This window comes from Lissotriton helveticus, chromosome 1_1, assembly GCF_964261635.1.
Source record: "Lissotriton helveticus chromosome 1_1, aLisHel1.1, whole genome shotgun sequence".
NCBI classification, from domain to species: domain Eukaryota; kingdom Metazoa; phylum Chordata; class Amphibia; order Caudata; family Salamandridae; genus Lissotriton; species Lissotriton helveticus.
The window spans coordinates 81,681,225-81,704,534 of record NC_136057.1 but is presented as its reverse complement, the minus strand read 5'-3'; the positions used below and the strand labels follow the sequence as shown (position 1 = coordinate 81,704,534).

The 23,310-nt window shown below is 47.4% G+C and overlaps 1 protein-coding gene across 1 annotated transcript in view; it reads left to right on the top strand.

Annotated features, from left to right (window-relative positions):
- The first annotated feature begins 305 nt into the window (after positions 1-305).
- LOC144758763 (uncharacterized) overlaps positions 306-23,310 on the top strand; it is a 116,683-nt gene continuing 93,678 nt past the window's right edge. The window contains 3 exon segments of the mRNA XM_078646448.1: positions 306-1,240; positions 1,337-2,025; positions 3,231-3,506. Of these exon segments, the coding sequence (XP_078502574.1) occupies positions 306-1,240; positions 1,337-2,025; positions 3,231-3,506 (1,900 nt within the window).

Here is a 23,310-nt window from a genome sequence, read left to right as displayed (position 1 = left end):
TATAAACCTTTGATTACTGCAAGGGTGTTACAATATTCTATTTTTTTCGTAACCGTGTGCAATTTGAGCAGACCAAGGAACAGACATAGCGTTGGAAACAAATTTCAAATCCGTGCCTTTAATAAAATATGAACTATGTTGTGGGTATTGTTAAATTCTAATGATTTAAAATTTTTCAGGTTTTAGAAATTCGCAATTTTCTCTGATCAGGAGTATTTTGACCCAGCTGTCCTGTGATAACGTGTTGTCTTGTCTCTTTTCCTCTCCTCCGCAGACACTTGAGACTTGAAAATCAAAGTACCAGAATGGGCAGAAGACGGGCTCCAGGAAAGAAAGCGAATGCGCAGTGTTCACGTGAATCCGTAAGAGCCACAGTCTCATCTTTACCTCTTCATGACGAATCAGCTTCAAGATCTCGAAATGATGCTCAGAGGGACGAGGACCTGGAATCGCTTTCAGAGAAACTGCCCCACATTCTCCTTTTATCCATGCTGGAGGAGTTGGAAGCCAAACTGGATAACTTGCTAAATACTGTGAAGGACGTACCTTCTAGAGTCGCTGGGCTGATTAAGAAAATCTGGATAGAAAAGGATCAAGGTTCCCTAGATAATGGTGCAGTGTCTTTGGAGGTGGTCTGTCCAGTAAGCATTAGAAATTGTGCTGTTAGCCGGTCTCCTGCGACATCTCAACTGGACAGGCCAGGGGATCCGAGCTTGTGTCTTCAGCCGGTGTTCTCTGACGTGCATGCACCAAAGCAGGAGTGTACGCTCTCTTCTCCGACCAATATTCAAGTGTGCCCAGAGGAGCCAAACCTTTGGCTACAGCCAGTGTTTCCAGATCAACGTGACCCACGGGAGGACCAGTGCTTGCAACCTGGGTTTCCAGATGTACACAAGTCGAAGCGAGACCAGTGCTTGCAACCTGGTTTTCCAGATGTACACGAGTCACAGCAAGACCAGTGCATGCAACCTGGGTTTCCAGATGTACACGAGTCAAAGCAAGACCAGTGCTTGCAACCTGGTTTTCCAGATGTACACGAGTCGCAGCGAGACCAGTGCATGCAACCTTGGTTTCCAGATGTACATGAGTCGAATCAAGACCAGTGCATGCAGCCTGGGTTTCCAGATGTACACGAGTCTAAGCGAGACCAGTGCATACAGCCTGGGTTTCCAGATGTACACGAGTCGCAGCAGGACCAGTGCATGCAGCCTGGGTTTCCAGATGTACACGAGTCACAGCAGGAACAGTGCATGCAACCTGGGTTTCCAGATGTCCATGAGTCGAAGCAGGACCAGTGCATGCAACCTGGGTTTCCAAATGGAAATTTACTACAGCTGGATTGTACTCTATCGAGGTACCCTCAAACAGATCCTCCAGGCAGATCACTGGAGGCACACCTGTATCTTCCCTCAGAATTTGTTGTTGGCAAAGCACCAGAGCAAGACCAGAGCGTACAGTCAACGTTCCCAGAAAAGAGGGAACCAGATGAGCACCTGAAGCAAGAACCATCCCCATTGTCTACTAATAGCTGGAACCAACAACAGAACCTCTGCCCACGCCCACTATTTCCTGATGGACGCGAACCACAGCAAAACCACAGTTTAGAACCCGTGTTATCAAATGGGAAGGGACCTGATGATCCCTTGGAGGAAGAATTGATGTGTTTTAATTTCCAAGATCCCCAGGAGAACCGCAGCCTACAACCTGTGTCACCTGATGGGATGTCATCAGACGAACACTTAGAGTCTGGGCTATTGTTCTTTGATGAGTTGGGGTCACAACAAACCCAGTGCCTACAGCAACACCTATGCTTGAAGCAGGAACTTCCTTATGCACAGGATCCAAACGTGAACTACGAGCAAGAATCTATGCGTCCTGAAGCACAGGAACCAGAACAGAAAGACAAGCTAGAACAGACCTGTTTAGATGCACCGGGTTCAGATCAGAACAACACGGTGGAACCACTGCACCATGCTGCACTGGATCAAGTGAGAGAATCAGTGCTTCCTGAAGCACAAACACCAGGTCAGAACAACACGGTGGAACCACTGCACACTGCTGCAATGGATACAGAGAGAGAATCGGTGCTTCCTGAAGCACAAAAAACAGATCAGAACAACACGGTGGAACCAGTGCACACTGCTACACTGGATCGAGAGAGAAAATCGGTGCTTCCTGAAGCACAAAAAACAGATCAGAACAACACGGTGGAACCACTGCACACTGCTGCACTGGATCGAGAGAGAGAATCGCTTCCTGAAGCACAAAAAACAGTTCAGAACAACACGGTGGAACCACTGCACACTGTTGCACTGGATCGAGAGAGAGAAACGGTGCTTCCTGAAGCACAAAAAACAGATCAGAACAAAACGGTGGAACCACTGCACACTGCTGCACTGGATCGAGAGAGAGAATCAGTGCTTCCTGAAGCACAAAAAACAGATCAGAACAACACGGTGGAACCACCGCACACTGCTGCACTGGATCGAGAGAGAGAATCGGTGCTTCCTGAAGCACAAAAAACAGATCAGAACAACACGGTGGAACCACTGCACACTGCTGCTCTGGATCGAGAGAGAGAATCGGTGCTTCCTGAAGCACAAAAAACAGATCATAACAACACGGTGGAACCACCACACACTGCTGCACTGGATCGAGAGAGAGAATCAGTGCTTCCTGAAGCACAAAAAACAGATCAGAACAACACGGTGGAACCACTACACACTGCTGCACTGGATCGAGAGAGAGAATCGGTGCTTCCTGAAGCACAAAAAACAGATCAGATCAACACGGTGGAACCACTGCACACTGCTGCACTGGATCGAGAGAGAGAATCGGTGCTTCCTGAAGCGCAAAAAACAGATCAGAACAACACTGTGGAACCACTGCACACTGCTGCACTGGATCGAGAGAGAGAATCAGTGCTTCCTGAAGCACAAAAAACAGATCAGAACAACACGGTGGAACCACTACACACTGCTGCACTGGATCGAGAGAGAGAATCGGTGCTTCCTGAAGCACAAAAAACAGATCAGATCAACACGGTGGAACCACTGCACACTGCTGCACTGGATCGAGAGAGAGAATCGGTGCTTCCTGAAGCGCAAAAAACAGATCAGAACAACACTGTGGAACCACTGCACACTGCTGCACGGGATCGAGAGAGAGAATCGGTGCTTCCTGAAGCACAAAAAAAAGATCAGAACAATACAGTGGAACCACTAACCCAGAGGAGCAGGATTCAAATCTGAAGTACAGGCTAGTACCAGCCTGTACTGATGCAGAGGGTTCAGATCAGAGCTACATACTCAAATCACTGCATCCTGAATCACAGCATCAACATCAGAACTGCAAGGCAAAACTGCTCTGTCCTGAAGAGCGGGGTAAGCCTGTGCCCCCAACATGCGTAGAACTGTACACAATTACTGCAGATGAAGCTACCCCCTCAGACTCAATGGAGACAGGACCAACATAGTCACATTTATTGCCGTTCAGAGCCACCCCAGGTATGTGTTTCGCAATGAATGGACACACTGAGTGCACTAACACATGTAACCTCTTTAGAATGCATATGTGCATATTTTAGTAAGTCTCCGAGGGGATTAATATGGTTTGGGAGAAACCCCCTGAGAGATACTGACCCCCAGAGTACACTGGGTGCAGATGTGTCCCTGCACTCTTCTCTGTATCCACACAGGACTGCATCCTTCCTGTGCAGAAACAGGCCTGGTTATGGGACTCTGCATGAGACAAATAGGCCAGTAGCTCTTGTCCTTCCTTGTCCGTCCCTATTCCAGGCTGAGGAACTGGAAATTGCGCAATTCGTGGGAGGAATTACTGGCCAGAATCACACGTAATAGTCGGATACAAGTGATGTGGTATTTATTGAGGATAGTAGACATGCACAGTCTAGAGAGGGAACTGTGTTTCCAGTTGCACAGTTACATTGGTAAGACGCAGTCGTCTCCAGTTCCTAATATAAAAATCCTAGTATGTATTCGGCCTCAACAGCAGGGCCGACCAGGCATATTCTTGCCACTGCAGGGTTCTCGAAGAGTGCACACGGCCTCGTTGTGAAAGACAGATACACCACGTGATTCGTTGTATGTGACTTGTAAGTTCACCCACCTGAATTCTAGCTCAGGCCCAATTGTGCTATGAATGGTTTTAAGGGAAGATAAAAGTAGCCACTGTCTCCCTTGAGCAGCATCCTGCTTTAGTAAACTCTGTAAAATGTCATCGCATCATCACACATAACATGCTGAGTTAGGGTTTGCACACCCATAGTGTGAGTTATGGATTGTGGTTCTAACCAGACAAGAAAGGTCAAGGAGAGCACAATCCTCAGGTACAAGTACATTTAAGACTAATGTGATTTATAGTCATAACAGTATTGAATCCAAATACAATCTGCAGCTTGTAATGTAGGACAGAACAAATCAGTGGATAAAGTTCATATTTATGTAATCTTTTTCTTTATTGATCCATAAAAGTTATTTTCCAATTGATAAAACGACAGCCGACACGTGTTTCGTCCGTACTCTAAATAAGTACTGGGACTTTTTCAAGGCTAATAAAGCTGGAATATGCGGCGCATGTATCATCAAATCATACAAATGTAGCTATGATCATAAGGCTCCAAAGTAAATAACAAAAGTCCAAATTATCCGAATGGGTCAAGCGTAGTGAGATAGCTGGGTAGATGTCAAGGTAAGGTTGTCACTATGAACTCCAAATAAATAGCAAAATTCCAAAGTATCCATATGAGTCATGCGTAATGAAAAACCAAAATAGATGGCAAGATGAGGTAGTCAAAACGGACTCAGCACAAGTTAAATATTTTCATCATTCGAATAAAGAGATTATAAAAAAGAGCATGATAATGTTCTGCATAGGCATAGGTCAATACATTTCAATACTCGTTTTGACGGCCCAATCCTGAGTCGCAATATCGTGTAAAGGTGAACTGTTGCAAGGCTTGCAGAGTGCCAGTATCAGGTGGTGCTAGACTCTTCTTTTTCGCCTCACTTATCATTGAGGCATCTCTATAGTACGCTGGTGCAACAGTTCACCTTTACACGATATTGCGACTCAGGATTGGGCCGTCAAAACGAGTATTGAAATGTATTGGCCTATGCGGAACATTATCATGCTCTTTTTTATAATCTCTTTATTCGAATGATGAAAATATTTAACTTGTGCTGAGTCCGTTTTGACTACCTCATATTGCCATCTATTTTGGTTTTTCATTACGCATGACTCATATGGATACTTTGGAATTTTGCTATTTATTTGGAGTTCATAGTGACAACGTTACCTTGACATCTACCCAGCTATCTCACTACGCTTGACCCATTCGGATAATTTGGACTTTTGTTATTTACTTTGGAGCCTTATGATCATAGCTACATTTGTATGATTTGATGATACATGCGCCGCATATTCCAGCTTTATTAGCCTTGAAAAAGTCCCAGTACTTATTTAGAGTTAGGACGAAACACGTGTCGGCTGTCGTTTTATCAATTGGAAAATAACTTTTATGGATCAATAAAGAAAAAGATGACATAAATATGAACTTTATCCACTGATTTGTTCTGTCCTACATTACAAGCTGCATATTGTATTTAGATTCAATACTGTTATGACTATAAATCACATTAGTCTTAAATGTACTTGTACCTGAGGATTGTGCTCTCCTTGACCTTTCTTGTCTGGATATACATTTGTCAATCCTTTTGGTTTGACAATTTGGATCCTTCCTGGTAGTGGGGGATATTGGTCTATGCAGCCCTCCGTCTTTGATATTTAAAAAGATTGTATTGACTTTTCCAGCACTGTTTTTCAGTATACTGTTATTAGTGTATGTGCATTTTTTTCCAAATCTTTGGAAACACCACTACCGATTCTTGTATGCATGATTGTGGTTCTAACTATAACTTGCATATTGCAGTGGTTTGATCAGTTTTACGTTTTACCTATAAATGCACTTTACCCTTGTTTTTAAAGAATTTTTATTTTTAATTTTTAAAAGATCCATTAAGGCGTTATAACAAAACCAACTATAATTTCACTTTAACCTTATTCAGTGAAAATATATTAGGGATAAAGTACCTCCGGCCATACATTATAAGGACATTGCATGTTAGCGAAGAGTTCCATAACTATATAGAGGAACGAGGCCGAAGGCAGAGTTACTTTATAAGGTTATTGGACTCCGAGGTGACTTGCAGTAATTTTATAATGTGCGCCAGGTGGTACTTTGTCTCATATAATACATGTTCACACCATCACCTGTCGGAACTTGGCCCTCTCTGCAGGGTCATCCCTGAACTTTTTGCCTTCCTCCAATATTCTCTCTGACCTGTTTTTGTTGGTTTAATGACTCTGGGCACTTTACCACTCCTGACCAGTGCTAAAGTGCATATGCTCTCCCTAATGTAAAGTGTACCTGTAATTGATTTCCATGATTGGCTCAGTGGATTTACTGTCAGTCCCCAGTAAAGTGCAACAGGAGTGCCAGGGCTTGTAAATACCAATACTGCTAGTGGGCCTGCAGCACTGGTTGCGCCACCCACAGAAGCAGCCCTTTAAAATGTGTCCAAGGTCTGCCATTGCAAAACCTGCGTGCAGTCTGGTACTGTCATGCTGGCTGGGCAAGTGCACACACTTGCCAGCCCTTAAACCTTCCATTTTCTTCATGTGAGTCACCCCTATGGTAGACCCAAGGGCAGGGTGCATTGTAAGCATAAGTTAGGACAAGCCCTGATGTGTGTGGCATGTCCTAATAGTGAATTACAGCCATTTTCGTTTTTCAGGCTACCTGTTCTCATAGGCCAGCATGGGCTGCTGGAATTATTACACTCTATAATCCCAGCAGGCTCAGGGAACATGGTGGAAGGTCAAGTTTAGTATGCCTGAACTCAGAATAATAAAATACTTCTTTTAGTAAAGTTTATTTTAATATCCTGTGTTTGCAAATGCTTTTTTAGAAAGTTAGCATTTGCTTGCCTAACCATTTCAGCCCGCCTCTGCCAGGATGTGTATCTGCTGTCTGGGTTTTGTGAGTGACAGGGCTGGGGATGACAGGTGGTGAATGGAGGCATTGCACCACGGTGGGTGGTGGGAGTGCCCCTTGACTCTGAATAGGGCTGTTCTCTGCCACCACAATGCTGGCTCCACCTCCTGGGGAGCGACTGATGACTCTGCCCGACACCTGGTCCAGGAAGAGGGAAGACTGTCAACAAAGTGCTCCTGACTACACTTGTCCCACAAACCACTTAAAAACTTGTTGCGTAGCTCTGTCATATGAAAGAGCAAACATGTTTGCAAACAAGAAGAATACAAATAAAGCCTCTAGTGCAAAATTAAACACATCAAATACCTGTGAGATATTTTTGCACACAAATATTAGAAACAGTTCAATACAAGTCATAAAAAAAAATGCTGCAGTACCTCGGAACATGTAGAAACATGCAGAACGATTCCACAATTCCACCTTTCCTCTATCTAAGGAGTTGAATATATAAGCATGTTCTCTCTGCTTGTCACAGTATGCTAGCAAAATAGAGCAGAAGAAAGACCTGGCATCATTGGCTTGGGTCTCCCTTCTTCTTTTCCCTTCCTATCTTTTATGTTGGCTAGATTTAGATGCTCTGGATGCTGTACCACTGCTAACCAGTGCCACACCGCGAATGGTCCCCATGTAAAGATGACTGTATGAATTAGGATAACCATAATGCCTAGGTCTGTGCAGCATGTTCTAATAGCGAGTTACCCTCCATTTCACTGTTACTATCGTGAAGCTATCCATTCTTATAGGCCAGAATCGGCAGGCTGATGATTACCTTCTATAGTATTATCTGACCCCCATAACCTGATAGGATATTCGAGTTTGATATGTTTATGCTCAGGACATTGAGATACACCTTTTAGTAAGTACCATTTATATATCCCATGTTCGAAAATGGCTCTTCTGGAAATGCGGTATTTTCTTGCCTGAGCTTTCCTGTAGGCTTTACTAGTATGTGCATTGGCCGTCTGGTTTTTTATCAGCAGGGCCAGCTGGATCAGATCTGGCTGGAGAGAGAGATTGGTATTCAGGGCATGGGGAGGGGTGACCCTTTGATCCGAGCAGGGCATTGCCTGGCAAGGTGAATGATGGCTCCACCCCCTCCACTGGGCGTCTGATATCAGACACCCGCATTCTGAAAGGGCAGGATGTCGCCTCGTAAACCAAGTGCTCCCCGACCCCAGCAAACTGGTTCTGGCTGGATTTAGTGATTCGTGGCTTTAGAGGACAAAGACTTTCTAGGTATAAAACGCTGCCCTGGAACCTTCTCAAGGTGTGTTCCTTCTGGATGTCAAGACAAAACTCTGTCCGGGTGAACAGAGGAAAAGACTTGAAACTTTCACCAAGCTTGCTAAAGAAACTTCCTGAGGTCCTGAATCGAGAGTGCCTCCTGCCGAAGTCTCAGGGACATTAGACTTTACACCGTCAGCCGTCGGAATTCCTGTGCGAGGGAATCTGCTTACAGGTGAGGCTTCCGTCGAGCAATCCGGAGCCTCTAGTTCTACTGTGAGGATCACGGACTGGGATCCTTCGCTGAGTCTGTGTGGGCCGCTGTGGCTAAGAGAGAGCTGGCGCCGCTGAGAGTCTGCCTTAATTTGAACCTTCGGAACCTTCGCTGAATATGTGTGGGCCGCTGCAGCTAAGAGACTGTAGCCGCTGAGTGCCCACCATTGTGCCAACCTGGTTGAGACCATCCTTCGTACTGTGGGATGCTGTAGCTAAGAGAGAGCTGCTGCCACTGAGTGCCCGAACCTTCACCAACTTTACATCCTTGTGGTCTGGCTTGTGGGCCGCCGCAGCTAAGAGAGAGCTGCTGCCGCTGAGTGCCCGCACCTTTGCCAACTTTGCATCATCGTGATTTGTCCTGTGGGCTGCTGCAGCTAAGAGAGAGCTGCTGCCACTGAGTGTCCGCACCTTTGCCAACTTTGCATCATCGTGATTCGTCCTGTGGGCCGCTGCAGCTAAGAGCGAGCTGCTGCCGCTGTGTGCCCGCACTTTTGCCAACTTTGCATCATTGGGTTCTGTCATGTGGGCTGCAGCAGCTAAGAGAGAGCTGCTGGGGGGGCGGAACTTGCCGGCGACAATGGCGGAGGAGTAATCTCTTAGCTCCGCGTCGCTGCCCCAGTAAAATCCTTCAAAATCCTCCACCAGCTTGCGCCCTAACTCTGGAACACAGTACCTGCCGTCTGCGACGCCCTGGCATCCTCAGGTGCCCTAGATCGCGCTTGAAGACGCTGCTGAGTGCTCCGGCAGCAGAGTGAAATCCTTCGGTGAGGAGGGCCGCGAGCCACGTTCCAGAGTGACTTAGAGGCCGGTCTGCGTGCTGCGACGTGCGGCCCTGCGAGGTGTCTTGGGCCGGTGGCGTCTGTGGCCCGGACGCGAGGAGTGCTGAGGCCCGAATATCGAGAGGGGAGAGGCACACTACACCCAACCTCTCTCCCTCCACCCCCCCACAGACGAGTACGCCTGATTAGCTGCTGGGCACAGTGGGCCCTCCTCTACGGCGCGGCCGCGCTACTGGTGGGGCACTCCGGTACATGTCACCCGGGCCTCTGAAGTTGGCACAGACTGGGGAGAGACCAAGGAGAGAGTCCTGCAGAAAGGGCGGCTCCCGCACGACCGTGGCAGCAAGAGCGGAGGACCGGTGGCACTCTCCTTAGAGTGTCCTTTTTCACGCGAGACACAGCTGCAGCATTACTAAAACAGGTGGCCATAGACGGTAATCTGGAGGCCTAACGGCTGATATGGTGACAGATTGGCGGCGATCACAGCAGCACATCCCTAAGGTCGCCTGCCTGACATTGATAGCTGGTGCGGTATTGAAGCGGAGAGTGGGCGACGGTTCCCCCCCCCCTTCGTGCAGGCTTGGTGGCGCGACGAGCGGACAGCACAGCAGACGCAGCACCCACGCCACTGCGGCCGGACCTTCTTGGGGATCAGCTGTAGTACAGCAATTGGGTTCAGGTGCTCCGAACCAACGGGACGCCAGGGAACGCTCTGGTGGGAATTCTACACCAGACGCCTTGCTGGACAATGCGACAGCGTTGCACTCCCGCAGTCAATCTGCCTCAGCACCATATTGCTGCCCAGCCAGCCAGAGAAGACTGCGCAGCAGGAAATCGACATGGGGAAAGGCGATAAAACCCAGGCCAGACTCCCATTTGAGCAGCGACACGCTAAGTCCTCGGACATCCCAGAGACAGAGGTAACCAACTCGGTGGGTGGAGTGGCGAATACGGACTACTCGGACAATAAAAATATGCTGCTGGCCATGGAAAAAGGCCTACAGGACAGCATCTGGTCTTTCGGCTCCAAAATAGACTCACTCACCTACTGGATGGACCGCATGGCGGAGCGCGTCGAAAAACACGCGGAGCGCCTGGATATGTCCGAACGACGCCTAACAGAGGTCGAGGAGGCGCAAACGGAACTGGATACCAACCACAAGAAACTAGGGAAACTCATGCAAACTCTTCAAGAGAAGATGGAAGATTTGGAGGTGCGATCGAGACGCTCTAACATACGCATCACCGGCGTTCCAGAGACGACACAAATCGGCATTATGGAAAAATTTGTGGAACAGCTCCTCGTCACCTTGCTGGGAGAGTCAATTTTTTCGCCAATGTACATAGTGGAACGCTCGCATCGTTCGCTTGGCCCATGGCCTCGCCCAGGGGCCCCGCCGCGTCCCATCATCGCCAAGCTCCTCAATTATAGAGATAGAGACGCTGCTCTCCGGGCCTCTAGAGACAAGAAGACATTGCAGTTTGAGGGCTCCGAAATCTCCCTATATCCTGACTTCACGGCCAGAGTGCAAGAGGCACGTAAACACTTTGACCCCTATAAAAGACAGCTTCACGATCTTGGACTGGATTATGCCATGCTGTATCCGGCAAAACTACGAGTTAACCGGCAGGGGCACTCCCATTTCTTTACAGACCCAAAAGCACTCCAGCAAGCACTGACAGGATGGTCCAAGACACGTCGCACAGACTCCGATGGCCAGGTGGACTGCGAGGACCGACGAAGTCAGCTCGATGAGCAAGAATAGGGCGGCAACGCAACTGACATGCGGTGAAGCTAATCTCTGCAAGATTGCAATGGACTGGGCCAAATCAGATGGGACCATTACATTGAACTGCCGTCACGCCCTACGGGCTGAGAGTCAGCGGGGCACCTCTGAAGAAGCCTTGATTCCTCGATCGCCCTACTTATTGGTGAGACTCAACTGAACTGTAAGTCTGGTGGTGGAGGGCGCAGGTGGGCTGTTATTTGCTAGTAGGCCTGGGCGGATGCTGGGGCCGCGCGGATGGGGAGAGACAGTAGCTGGGCGGTGCCATTAGGGCACGACTGATATTCTTGACACTTAATGTTGGTAAATACATGCAAGCTGATGTAATTGCAGGGTGCGGTGGGGATTCGGAGTGGGGTTGTTGGCAGGGACTGAAATCAACACATTCGAGGGCTGCCTGGCAACCTCGCCCCCCCCGCGCTATGCATCTTGAATGCCCTAAAGGGGATTTAACAGTTGGGGACTCAGATGGGAACGAGGGGGGAGGGGGACACTCATGTGAGGCCTTGTTGGGGTTGGTCTGCTGCGGGAGGGGGATGTGGGACTCTTGGGGTTGGAAAGTTTGTGGAGTGAAGGAGGGGTACGGTATCTGACTCAAGACATACTACGGACACTGGGCACAAAAATGACAATCACTCTTAATATGCACCCGCCATATCTTAATGGCTGACAGGGCCAATGCAAGCAACACTGCACGCACACCTAAACTCAGAGCTCTCACTTGGAATGTGCGAGGCCTGAATGACTACTGCAAGGTTAGGAAAGTCATTAGCTATCTGCAGCAGAATGTTGCGCTGCAGAGGGCTGGAGGATAACATTGCTGCGGCAGGATTCACGTCGCATGCCAGGGGGGTGCTCATCTGGGTCAATCCGAAATCTGGCCTCTCCCTCCACCCGCTGTGCGCAGACACAGAGGGCAGATATGTCGTCTCTAGGTGCACAGGACCTAACATCCATGTGGTGGTAATCAACTCCTATGGCCCCAACTTTGATTCCCCAGATTTCTTTCGGTCCCTAGCTGACATAGCCAAGCAGTACGACGCTGACAGTGTTCTATGGGGTGGGGACTTTAATCTGGTCCTTGACCCTGCTCTGGACAGATCTGCCGGCCCTCCCCGTCGCCCCTCGATGGCTGCCTTGGCGCTAAGAAGCATCAATACTTGTCTGGGCCTTGAGGACGTGTGGCGGCACAGACACCCGGAGCAAGGGGGGTATTCCCATTATTCCGCATTCCATGAGATCCACACCAGAATAGATTACTGGCTGGCATCAGCATCCATGCTGGGACAGATTAGGGACTGCAAAGTACTTCTCAGGACCCTCTCAGATCACTCACCAGTACTTTTGGTGCTGGACACACCAGGCAAGGCCATCCCGCCCTTCACATGGAGATTCCCTCCTTACTCGCTTCTGGACCCGGTATTTAGAGGGGAACTAGCAGAAGCTATAGACGTATTCTTTGAGACTAACGTGGTTTCGGTGGACAGCTTCCAGGTCATCTGGGAAACATTTAAGGTATACATCAGAGGTATAGCAATTTCCAAACACTCTGGAGTACTCAAGTCCATTAGACGGAGACTGACAGACCTTTGAGCAACGGATTGCTGCCCTGGAAGATACACAACGTAGACAAACGACCGGTACGGTAGATGAGGAACTCAAGACTCTCCTCGCTGAGTATCATGAGGAGGCAGATAGAGAAGTGACGCATATGGGAAAGTACGCGATAGCGAGAACGTACGGGGAGGGTGAGAGACCCAGCTCAGTCCTAGCCAGGGTTATCAGCGGGAAAAGGGGGCGACAACATATTTCTGAGGGTAAATCGGAGGAGGGAGAGGTGCTGACGGAGGAAGCAGACATAGCTAGACTCTTTACGGCCTATTATGCTGAACTATATAAGTCCAAAAGCGGAGGCCTTGAGGAAGACATCACTGACTACCTTGACCACATTGATATTCCCTCGCTGACTAACGCGCACAGGGAATTCCTGATGCACCCGATAGAGAAAGATGAAATCATGGAGGCTTTGACAGGTATGCGTTCTGGCAGTGCACCGGGTGCAGACGGCCTCACTGTAGGGTTCTACAAGGCCTTTAAGGACAAACTACTCCCGCACCTCTCCACACTCTTCGATGATATTTGCGTGGAGGGCAGTATGCCACAATCCATGAGGGAGGCACTGCTGGTCTCGATACCAAACCCAGGCATGGCTGGTACTCCCAGGGATGGTGGCCTGCTGCGGTCAGCAGACCACCATGTCTTGGGCTGCTTTGTCAATAAAGCAGTTTTTTTTTTTTAACGCAGACCGCTTTCCTTAAAGGAAAACAGATGCATTTAAAAAAGGAAAATTAAGCTTTTCAGTTTAATTTTTTAAGGGCAGGCAGTAGTCCCTGGGACCACAGACTGCCCTTAAAAAATATTTGTGCATCCATTCACAAAGGGGAAGGGGTCCCTTGGGGACCCCTTCCCGTTTGCGAGTGCTTTACCACCCATCTAAGAAGGGTGGTGAACTGCGAGTGTTTTGCAATTGCGGTCGCACAACATTCATAGATAGGTTTTAGACTCGCTATTAGGAAGGAACGCTCTTGGCACGGCCCTTCCTAATAGGGAGTCGCTAGCCCCATTTTGCGAGTCGCTAATCGATTAGCGGCTCGCGAAATAGGGTTAGTACATTGGGTAGACCTATTTTGCGGTCGCAAAGGGGTCCAAAATCCCCTTTGTGACCTCAAATAACAGTCATACATCTGGCCCTAGGAGACTGCCTTTTATACAGGGATTACAGAATCCCATGTAATATAAATATATGAACATACAATACCTTTGGGACGGAGCAGTGAATCTGTACAAAACTATTTGGGTTTGGCTTGGCTAGTTTTATGCATGTCTGTCAAGTGGGTGGCCAAGTGCCATTTTCCATTTAATTCCCATTGAAAAAGCTATTAACCCCTTCAGTGCTGCGAACGACCAACGGTCGTCACGAGCACTACCTCCCCAGTGCTGCGTGCGACCGCTGGACGTCCAGTTCAGCACTGGATAATGGACAGCGCAGCACTGGGGAGGTTTGTTTACGAAGCTCCTAAGGTGTTAATAGAGCTACAGAAAAAAGGCTGAACGAAATGACAACAAACGTTACTCATGGAAGGGCCTTTAATTCATTTGCTACAAATCCATCAGTTATGTTTGGGAAGTTTAGCATTTGAAAAGTGTGTTTTTTGTGGGCTTCAAATCAAGCCACGAGTCAATTAAATTAAAGCGAGCTGGAACTTTAGCCTAGAAATGGTCAGTGAATCTGGGCTTGAGAACCAAATATAAAAATATATTGAATCCAATTGGATTAAGGAGCTTTTCCTCCTGTCATCCATTTCGGATACATAAACCCAAAGTTGGGTCATCCGACCTGAAGCTCCCTGATTGGCTGGCTACAATTCGAACCATTACAGGATAAAGGGACTTGTTCCCCGCATCGTGAAACAATACTAAAGCCTTAAGGAGCTGTGGTACCATCCTATCTCTTCCTGGCACAGGAGCTGCCTAATGTTAACACTGGAAAACAAGTAGCTGATTTTAAGACAGAAGCTGGGTTCCACAATGTGGCCCATGAGGTCTGCAAACCTTGGACAAATGACTGCGAAACCATTCAATTGGCTTTGGACCCTGGTGGACAATTGGGATTTTCGGAGACCTGTTGCTTGGTCTGAAACCCTATCGATGTCCAATAAGGATACACAAGTTTGCAAGTGTGGGAAAGGGCCTCTTTTGACATGGTAGGCCCCATGTTTTCGCTGATCTCTGATGTAGTTTTGTACTGTAAGTGCACTAGGTTCCTGTTAACCAGGTGCCAGATCTCGTTCCCCAAAACTGTACCACGATTGGCACCACTTCAGTTGCCCCTGTAAGTTCCTAATATTATATGGTACCCCTGGTGCCGAGGGCATGGGTACTGAAGAGGGTCTTCTGGGGCTGCAGCACTGACTGTGGCACCCCAGGGACCCCTCACCAAGGCTAAGCACTCCTCCATTGCAGGCTGCGTGTCTTGGTGCAGAGAAATCTGAAGATGCGACATGGCACACAGCCCTGTGTGCCATGCCCTCATACACCGCATAAGGTATAGGTAAGTCATCGCTACTGCAGGCCTTGAGCTCTAAGGCAGGGGGCACTATATCCTATATGTGGGCATATCAGCTTGAGCAGATATGCCCCTACAATGTCCAGCCTACTTGGGGATGTTGTAATTGAACAGGGATGCCATGAAGAGTACACGGGCTGGATACTTGTCAACAAGAGTTTCCTAGCTCCATGATGGCTCCATTTATTGTTTTTTTTATTTATAGAGTTTTATATAGCGAAAACTTAATCCCGAAGGATATCAGAGCGCTTTACAATTTGAGGGGAATGAGGTAACAGATCAATACAAGAGTCAAATAAGGAATATACATGGGCTTGAATCAAATCGTGCATATAAAAAAAGACCAAGTATAAGCCTAGGCTAGGCGTATAATGGGCTAGGCATTGAAATATAATGACAAAGGGGAGCAAATACAATAGTAAAATACCAGATTGACAGACATTCTTGTAGTGTGTCTGATGCGCTTTGAGCTGACATTCGCTCCTCTTATTAAGGTAAGAACTTGTTCATGAGGAATCTTTTTGCTTCCAGTTTGAAAGCAACCTTGGAGGAGATTCTCCAGATTTCCGGTGGAAGAGAGTTCCAAATTTTTGGAGCAGAGCCAGAGAAGGCTATTGATTTCTAAGAAGGGGATTTGGCCTAACTGCTTGGGTGGTCCACTTCGAATCTGGGGAACTGGGTTTGAGTCTCGGCAATGACACTGAACATCCTGTGATTCTGGGCAAATCACTCAATCTCCCCGTGCCTAACAAAAATGAATGTGTGTCCTCATTTAACGTAACTGGTGCTATGTAAATCACTCTGATACCCGATTCGGGGCAAGTTTGCGCTATATAAAATTCTGTGTAAAAGAAAAAGATGTTTGGGACCAAACATCTTGCCTTAATAAATCCTCACTGATGCCAGTGGTGGATTTAATAATGGATTCAGACAAGAGACCCTTTTACAGGAACCCCTGAAAACCTACCAAGCACTGGAGTGGCTCCTGACTTGTTTTTGCCAGTCTGCCACCACCACACACGTTTCTGACATCATGGGGTGAGAGCCGGCGCTCACAGAGGCCAGGAACAAAGCCTGCTCTAGGCGGAGGTGCGTCACACCACCTCCAGGACAGGATGGCCTTCCTGGGCGGGAAGCTTCAAAGGCAATGCCGCCTTTGAGATCCAACCCAGGAACCTCCAGCTAGTGACTGAGGCCAAACCCTCTTTCCACCACTTTTGGCAGGAAAATGAGTTAGTTGAGGAGGAGGGTCCCCACTTAGCCTACACCCCCTTTAGGGCAGGGCAGGCGAGGTGAACCCCTCTCCTGAAATTCCACCATCTTGAGATGGTGAGAAACCCTCCTATCGGGCCAGGGTGGTTGTCACTAGAGAGTGTAGACACTCTAAACGTAAGTAGCCCATTGGGTACCACCTATCTCCCCTTGTAAATCCCCTCAATTCAGTATATAGGTGGAACCCCAAGACCTGAACAGCTGAATCAACTGGCAAGAGAAGACCACGGCAAAGAAGACCCGCCAATCGAGTACTGAATCCCTGCTGCAGAAGAAAAAGGCGCCAAACGCTGCCTGCTGCCATAAGGACTCTATAATTGCTGCTGCTGTATCGTCCTGAAACCTGAAAGGCCCCCAAGAACCCTGGAGCACCTGCAGCCTGCGAGAAATTGCCCTGAAGCTACCTTTGAGTGAAAGTATCGCTCTCCTGCACACCGCAGGCACTGATCACATGTGCCCGGTTGGTTGACCTGCTGCTCCCTGAGACCTCAACCCAGATCTGCCTCCCTACCAAGTTTGGAAGCTCCGGGACCTATCGCAGCCGTTCCGCACCAATCCTCGGGGTACCGAACCACCAACGGAAAACAGAATGAAGAGGAGTCCACTCTGGACTCCTGAAATACCAGAAGCAAGCACCTGCTCGGAGAGTACCTTGGACTTTGCTGGTCCACACCATAACCGGTTTCCTCTGACCGTGTGTGTTGCAGTTGCCAAGGCTTGTTGGTGCTCCAGCCGGACATCAACCCCTCAGCTCACAACATCCTTTGTGGGACAGCTCACCTTTGGATTCTAGTTGTCCTAGACGTCTCTTGTTCTGCGTGGCTGCAAAGTCAAACAACCCTTCTTCTCACCTGAAGCACCCGACATCGGTGGGCATTCGAAAACCGAGCCCCTGGTCACTAGAAGTTACCCAGAGTCTGTCCCCTCTGCTTTCAGGTTCCTCTCACCTTGAATGCAGGCTTGGATTCCACCAGTCACTCTTTGCCTTCCTGGCAGCAGTACTTTGTAGCTCTCCATTGAAAACAGCAAAGGTTTCCGACTCCACTTGGCACCTATGCTCCCGGGTCCTCTGGGATATGTAACAGGGATACCTCGGTACTCACTGGTGGGTTGGCCTTAGAACCTCCCAAGTTCCAAAGGGTTTGCTCGAAGTCCTCCTAGAAGTGTCCTTGTCATTTCTAACTGCGACTTTATCATAAAGTTGTACGGAGCATACATCTGTGTTTGCTCACTGCACCCATCCTCAGTGGGCTCCCTGTGTCACTCCTCTGGGTGGTTCCTTGGGGTCCCAGCGATTTCAAGTGTTTTAGGCCCGGTGTCTAGTCAAGATGTTGTTGTTATACCATTTATTTTGCATATGGTTCGGTCTCCCCTGGAGTCCGCTGTGTATTGTGCTATTTACGCATGTTCTATTGAATGTGCTATTGATTCGGTATTGTGTGCTTTATGCCCTAGTCTCACATAGAGACTAGTAGAGAGTGTTTTATTAATAAATACATATTTTTATATAAACACTGTGTGGTTCTCCTTTCATTTAGTCATTTAGGAGGTGATATGCTGGTAAAACAAGCTGATTTACATTCCTTCAAGATTAAGCCTGAAGGCTGCTCTCCACAGCTACCACTAGGATAGCTTTCAATAAGGTTATCTTTGACCTCATACATCTTAAGGGTTGTGTGGACTGGTACAAGGTGCCCACTTTAATTAGTGGACAGCATATACCAACCCACCTTCTCACAACTAGGATACTAGAGGGCCAAATAAACTCAATAAATGTAAAACTTCTCAAATGGACAAGCGAAACTAAAACAGAATGGTTCTTAATAATAAAAGATCTCCTGGCCAAATTTGCATATGAACCTAGGAATAGGATCCAAGCTTGGTCTCTCTTTCTAAGCAAATTAGCAATGACAATAAAAGCACCCCAAGTTAAGGTTAAAAGACATGATCCAGTTAGGGAATTGCCAAACGAAGTGCAAAAATTAAAGAGGGACCTAAAAAGAACACAAAGGAAGTTGCAATCATGGGTAACATTTCGACAATTAAGAAAACAAAGAAGATATGGGAATTCAAAAAAGTGAAAACGGAGAGCTTTTGATCTTAAATTAATTTACAGCGTAAGGAATCCAAACCTGAATAAATTTTGGCAGACGATAAATCAACTGACCAGGCATCAAAACATCTTAATGTCAAACGTTCAGGAGCATGAATGGGCCAACTTTCTCGCGCAGAAATTCAAACATAAGTCATCTAGCGTTCAGCTGGAACAATCTAAAGCATATGTCTCAAATAAGACACAATTACTGGACATAGGCTACTGTCAATTACTATTAACGGGCACGATGCCTGAGGTGGCCAAATATTCGAGCGTATGGATAAATCATGCCATGCAGGAGGTATGGAATCTAAAATAATGGGTGGGCTGTTACGTGGCGGGGAAAATTGCATTGGCTAAGATGGTCATCTTACCGAAGTTTTTGTATCTATTTGTTAGCATCCCGATCCCCCTTACACAGCGCTTTTTTTAAATCCCTGAGGTCGCAGCTGGTCTCCCTGGTGTGGGCGGGTGGACGGGCCAGAATCTCCTGCGATTTATTGAAGCTTCCGTTGAGGCAGGGAGGATTGGGTGCTCCGGATATGCAACTTTATGCCCTTTGCGCTCAGGTGCAATTCCTGCACTATTGGGTTTATTCAACGCCCTTCCAACCCCATGTGGCAGTTGAGACTGATGCAGTGGCACCCGTCCCACTCAGGGTGGCGCTTTATCAGCCGTCACGACGCCCCCGCAGTGACATAGACACTGCGTTGGACATGGGACGAGTTGTGCAAGAGAGCGGATATCCCGATATTGTATGCCCCTTCCATCTCACTGGCACAGAGCCCCATGCTACCTTGCATTCAGGATGGTATTGGCAGGACACCGGTACGGAAGATGAAGCTTCACACTTTCGCGGACCTCTACCCGGGAGACACGCTCAGACCCCCCCCGGACAGAGCTGAGGGACAGGTGGTACCATTTGCTGAACTATTCTTATATTATAAGTTGCCCAGGACCTGTCGTGCCCTCTGGGAGCGTTTCCCGACCGCCCCTCGTCTTTGTCCGCATCAGAGAACCTGTTGCGATCCCCATCTTCCCGTAAACTTATTACATGTCTTTACACACACATGCAAAACACTGCCCTGCTGGTGAAACCTAGAGCCCTCCAGTGGTGGAATAACAAGCTTCCTACTCCGTTGACTGAGGCTCAATGGGACTTTTGCTGTGGGCAGCTTACTGAACTTTACCCTAACTACAGACTTCGTTTGATTCATTTCAAATGTCTACACAGATATTATAGGACGCCTGGCGCTGCAGGTTCACTCCAGCCTCTTCTCTCCGTATGGCACGGGATTGTCAGGAGCTTGTCGCATTCTGGTCCACAATTTTTACATCAGTGAACCAAATTATCGGAACGTCACTTGCCCCATCCCCCACATCCCCCCGCAAAGACACGCCAGCCAAGTTGCGCAAATTACATGCACTTCTGCTGTTTGCTAAACGTCAGGTTGCAGTACATTGGGGAAGGAGGAGGGTGCATTCAGTTAAAGGGTGGATTAGAGATGTTACCTATGGCCATACACAATTAAATATTTTTGGGGAACTCATGCCCCCCACTTCAAGACCACATGGCATTTGGGAACCATTTGTAGTTTGGGCTCGGGAGCAGCAGGGACCTACTGTGGAAGCACAGACAATCGAAACTCTGGTGAATGGATGTGATTTGATAATGGTTTTAACCTGTTCTTGCCCTGCTGCCTCTATTTAATCTCTAGGATTGACATGCTTGGTCGGATATGCTTAACGAGTTTTAGACCTTTCATGTGATACTTTGTAATGTTTCTTCTTGTTAGATAATGACATTTTTTTGTGAAAAGCTATGGTCCTATTGGTTGTGGGCGTGTGGAACGCAAGTTAACAGGAAAGTGTTGTTTAATGCAAGAACTGTGATCATTTCGAATCCTGACATACATTGCTAACATGCTGGACTGTTGTGTTGTACGGTTTGACTTTTTCCAAAATGTCAATAAACAAATAAAAAATAAATAAAAAAGGGCACAATTCAATTACCAGTGCAAGAATGGGTCCCACTAAGAAACCACCCCAATACATAACAGAGGACAAAACAAACATAATATATAAATGCAAAAATGACTGGGCTCCCGGCCCCAATGGTATTCCCCAAGCCACATAAAAATGCAGCTCTGAATACTGCTGTATTCACTTAGGGAAGCTTTATGCCGATGTTGAGATCAACAACCAAATTCCAGACAGTTGGCAAGGATCCATTATATCCCCTATTTATAAAGGAGGAGATAGAACGAATCCTTCAAATTACAGGCTAATTGCATTTACAGGATGTTGAAGATAAATATGTTACCTCATTAATCCTTGAAGATCTGGTCAACTGGTCTGGGGAACTCAACTTGATTCCACAAAAGCAAACAGGCTTCAGAAAAATGCAAGAACATGAAACAGGATCTGCAACTTTGTTTTTATAGACTTCAAAGCTGTATTTGATAGTGTGGACCGGAAACTATTGTGGGCAAAATTAAAAGCCTGGGACATACAGGAGAACATCCTAAGGAGTATTTTAATATTTTATACAGCTACTTGGGTTAGAGTGAAAGTTGGGGATGGTGCGAGAATCTCAAGGAAAGTGTATACGACTATGGGCCTGAAACAGGGGTGTGTGCTGGCCCCACACCTGTTTAACTCATTTATATCAGCTCTGTCTGGAAAGCTCGATAGAATTGCCTCCCATTCACCACACTTATGTAAGATACAACTCTCGCACCTTGCCTATGCTGACGACATTGTCCTGTTAAGTCTAACAAACGTTGGTTTGACTAGGCTATTAACCGAACTTTATGAGTTCCTGTCCATAAATAAGCTGGAAATTAACATATCTGTAGTGAAGGATGATCAGGAATCAAGTAGTCTCAATGTATATATTTATTTCATGTGCATGGTACAAGGTGGTGAGTCCAAGGGTGGTAATTAAGGTTTATAAATACAACCCCCACCAGGAGCAGGCTGGTGGAGAAGTGTGGCTCCCTGGTTAGAGCAGGCAGACCCTGAAGCAGAGGTCAGACCCGGGACCAGGGTTCAATTCCCGACGCGGCAGGGTCTTGAGCTCAAATGTCCACGGACTCGATAATTCTCGCTTCGGTGCCTGCCCTAATCATGGGTTCACACTCTGCAGCTCTGGGCATTAAGCTTGCTTAATCTCCACAACGGCCCCCCCGCGGCGGGATGCCTGGCTTTCACCTTGGGGATGCCCTGTAGGGGCTATCTCACAGGGAAAAGCCAGGACGGGTTCCCAAGGCAAGCGCCGAGATGCCTCCCGATGATTCGAGCGCTATATAAGAACATACAAAAAGGCTCCTTTCAGCTCAGCCCCAAGCTCCCAACGGAACTCCTCAGAGCCAGGAAAACCAACATTCGAATACATCGTCAATGAATGCTAACATTCCACAAGACGACAACAGTGGATGAGCAAAGAAGAAAAAAGACAGACACTACAATATCCAAAACAAAAACAATGCTTATTACTAACAGGCTTGCCCCACAATACAACATCTGGCTAGAAGGCAAACTATTGGAGAACGTATCCAACTATAAGTACCTGGGACAATATATAGATGATAAGTTATCCCTTCCTGACCAGAAAAACTACATGACACAGGGAGCGAGTGCCTTGACATTTGCCTTCAGGTCATTGGAAAAGAAACTGGAGGGACCATCACTACGGCCGCTCCTGTCGATTATAGCCGCCAAAACCCTGCCAACCTTAACGTACGCTAGAGCAGCTATGCATGGGAAAGATTCAGTGATTCTAAATAACCTAATAACAAGCATTTACAAAAAGGTTTTCCGACTCCCCACGACCGTCTCGCCAGCACAAATGCACCTAGAATTTGGGTTAATGAATGAATCATTGGGTAGACTTTATACATATATAAAGGTCTGGTACCAGATAAACCAAATGTGGAGGAGAATAGCCTCAACGAGTCACTATGGCTGGAACTGGAAAAGGAAAGAAAATCGCCGGCCAACCAATTTTTGCACAACGCACTTAAAGCAACTTGTACCAATGATTTTAAAATTCAAGCTAGCAATAAATAAAGCAGCAAAATATCATTCTCTGATATTAAATTCTCCCAAAGATCTCACTTGTGGACAGTGATTAACAACTACAAAGTCCTTAAACCTGCAGCCTACCTAGATTCTACATTGCTGCCTTTGGTGTTTTCTTCCCTTGTGCAGGGTAGGCGATCAGTCCGTACCAATGCTTTGCTGCTCTGATTCTGCAGGGCCTGTGCGACCGTGCACCTATTCCCTTCAGTGGCGTTTTCTTTTCTACTAGCATGAGAAAGTTTACCAGCCTACAGTTTAGTTGTGGGTCCTCAGGCCTGAAGCAGGCCAGCACTGCTTGCCTCCGGGAATGATTGCCTCTTTGGTTAAAAGGAGCCGTGAGCAGCTGCCTTCTTTCCTCCAGCAACTCCTAACACGTGCATGGAAGGTGCAGCAGCTCTTCTGTTCCATTGCTGCATAAGCAGCAGGAAGTTTGTCAGGTCCCTCAAACATGGCAGAAGGTTCAAAGCACATGGGAGTATTCCCAGGCGATGCCCCAGGAGTTTTGTTTTAATAGATCTAGGGTAACTGTGGTTAAAGTATTTTTGAGGTGCGAGAGCTCTATAGTGATTTAAGGTCATTCAGGAGAGAGCTGG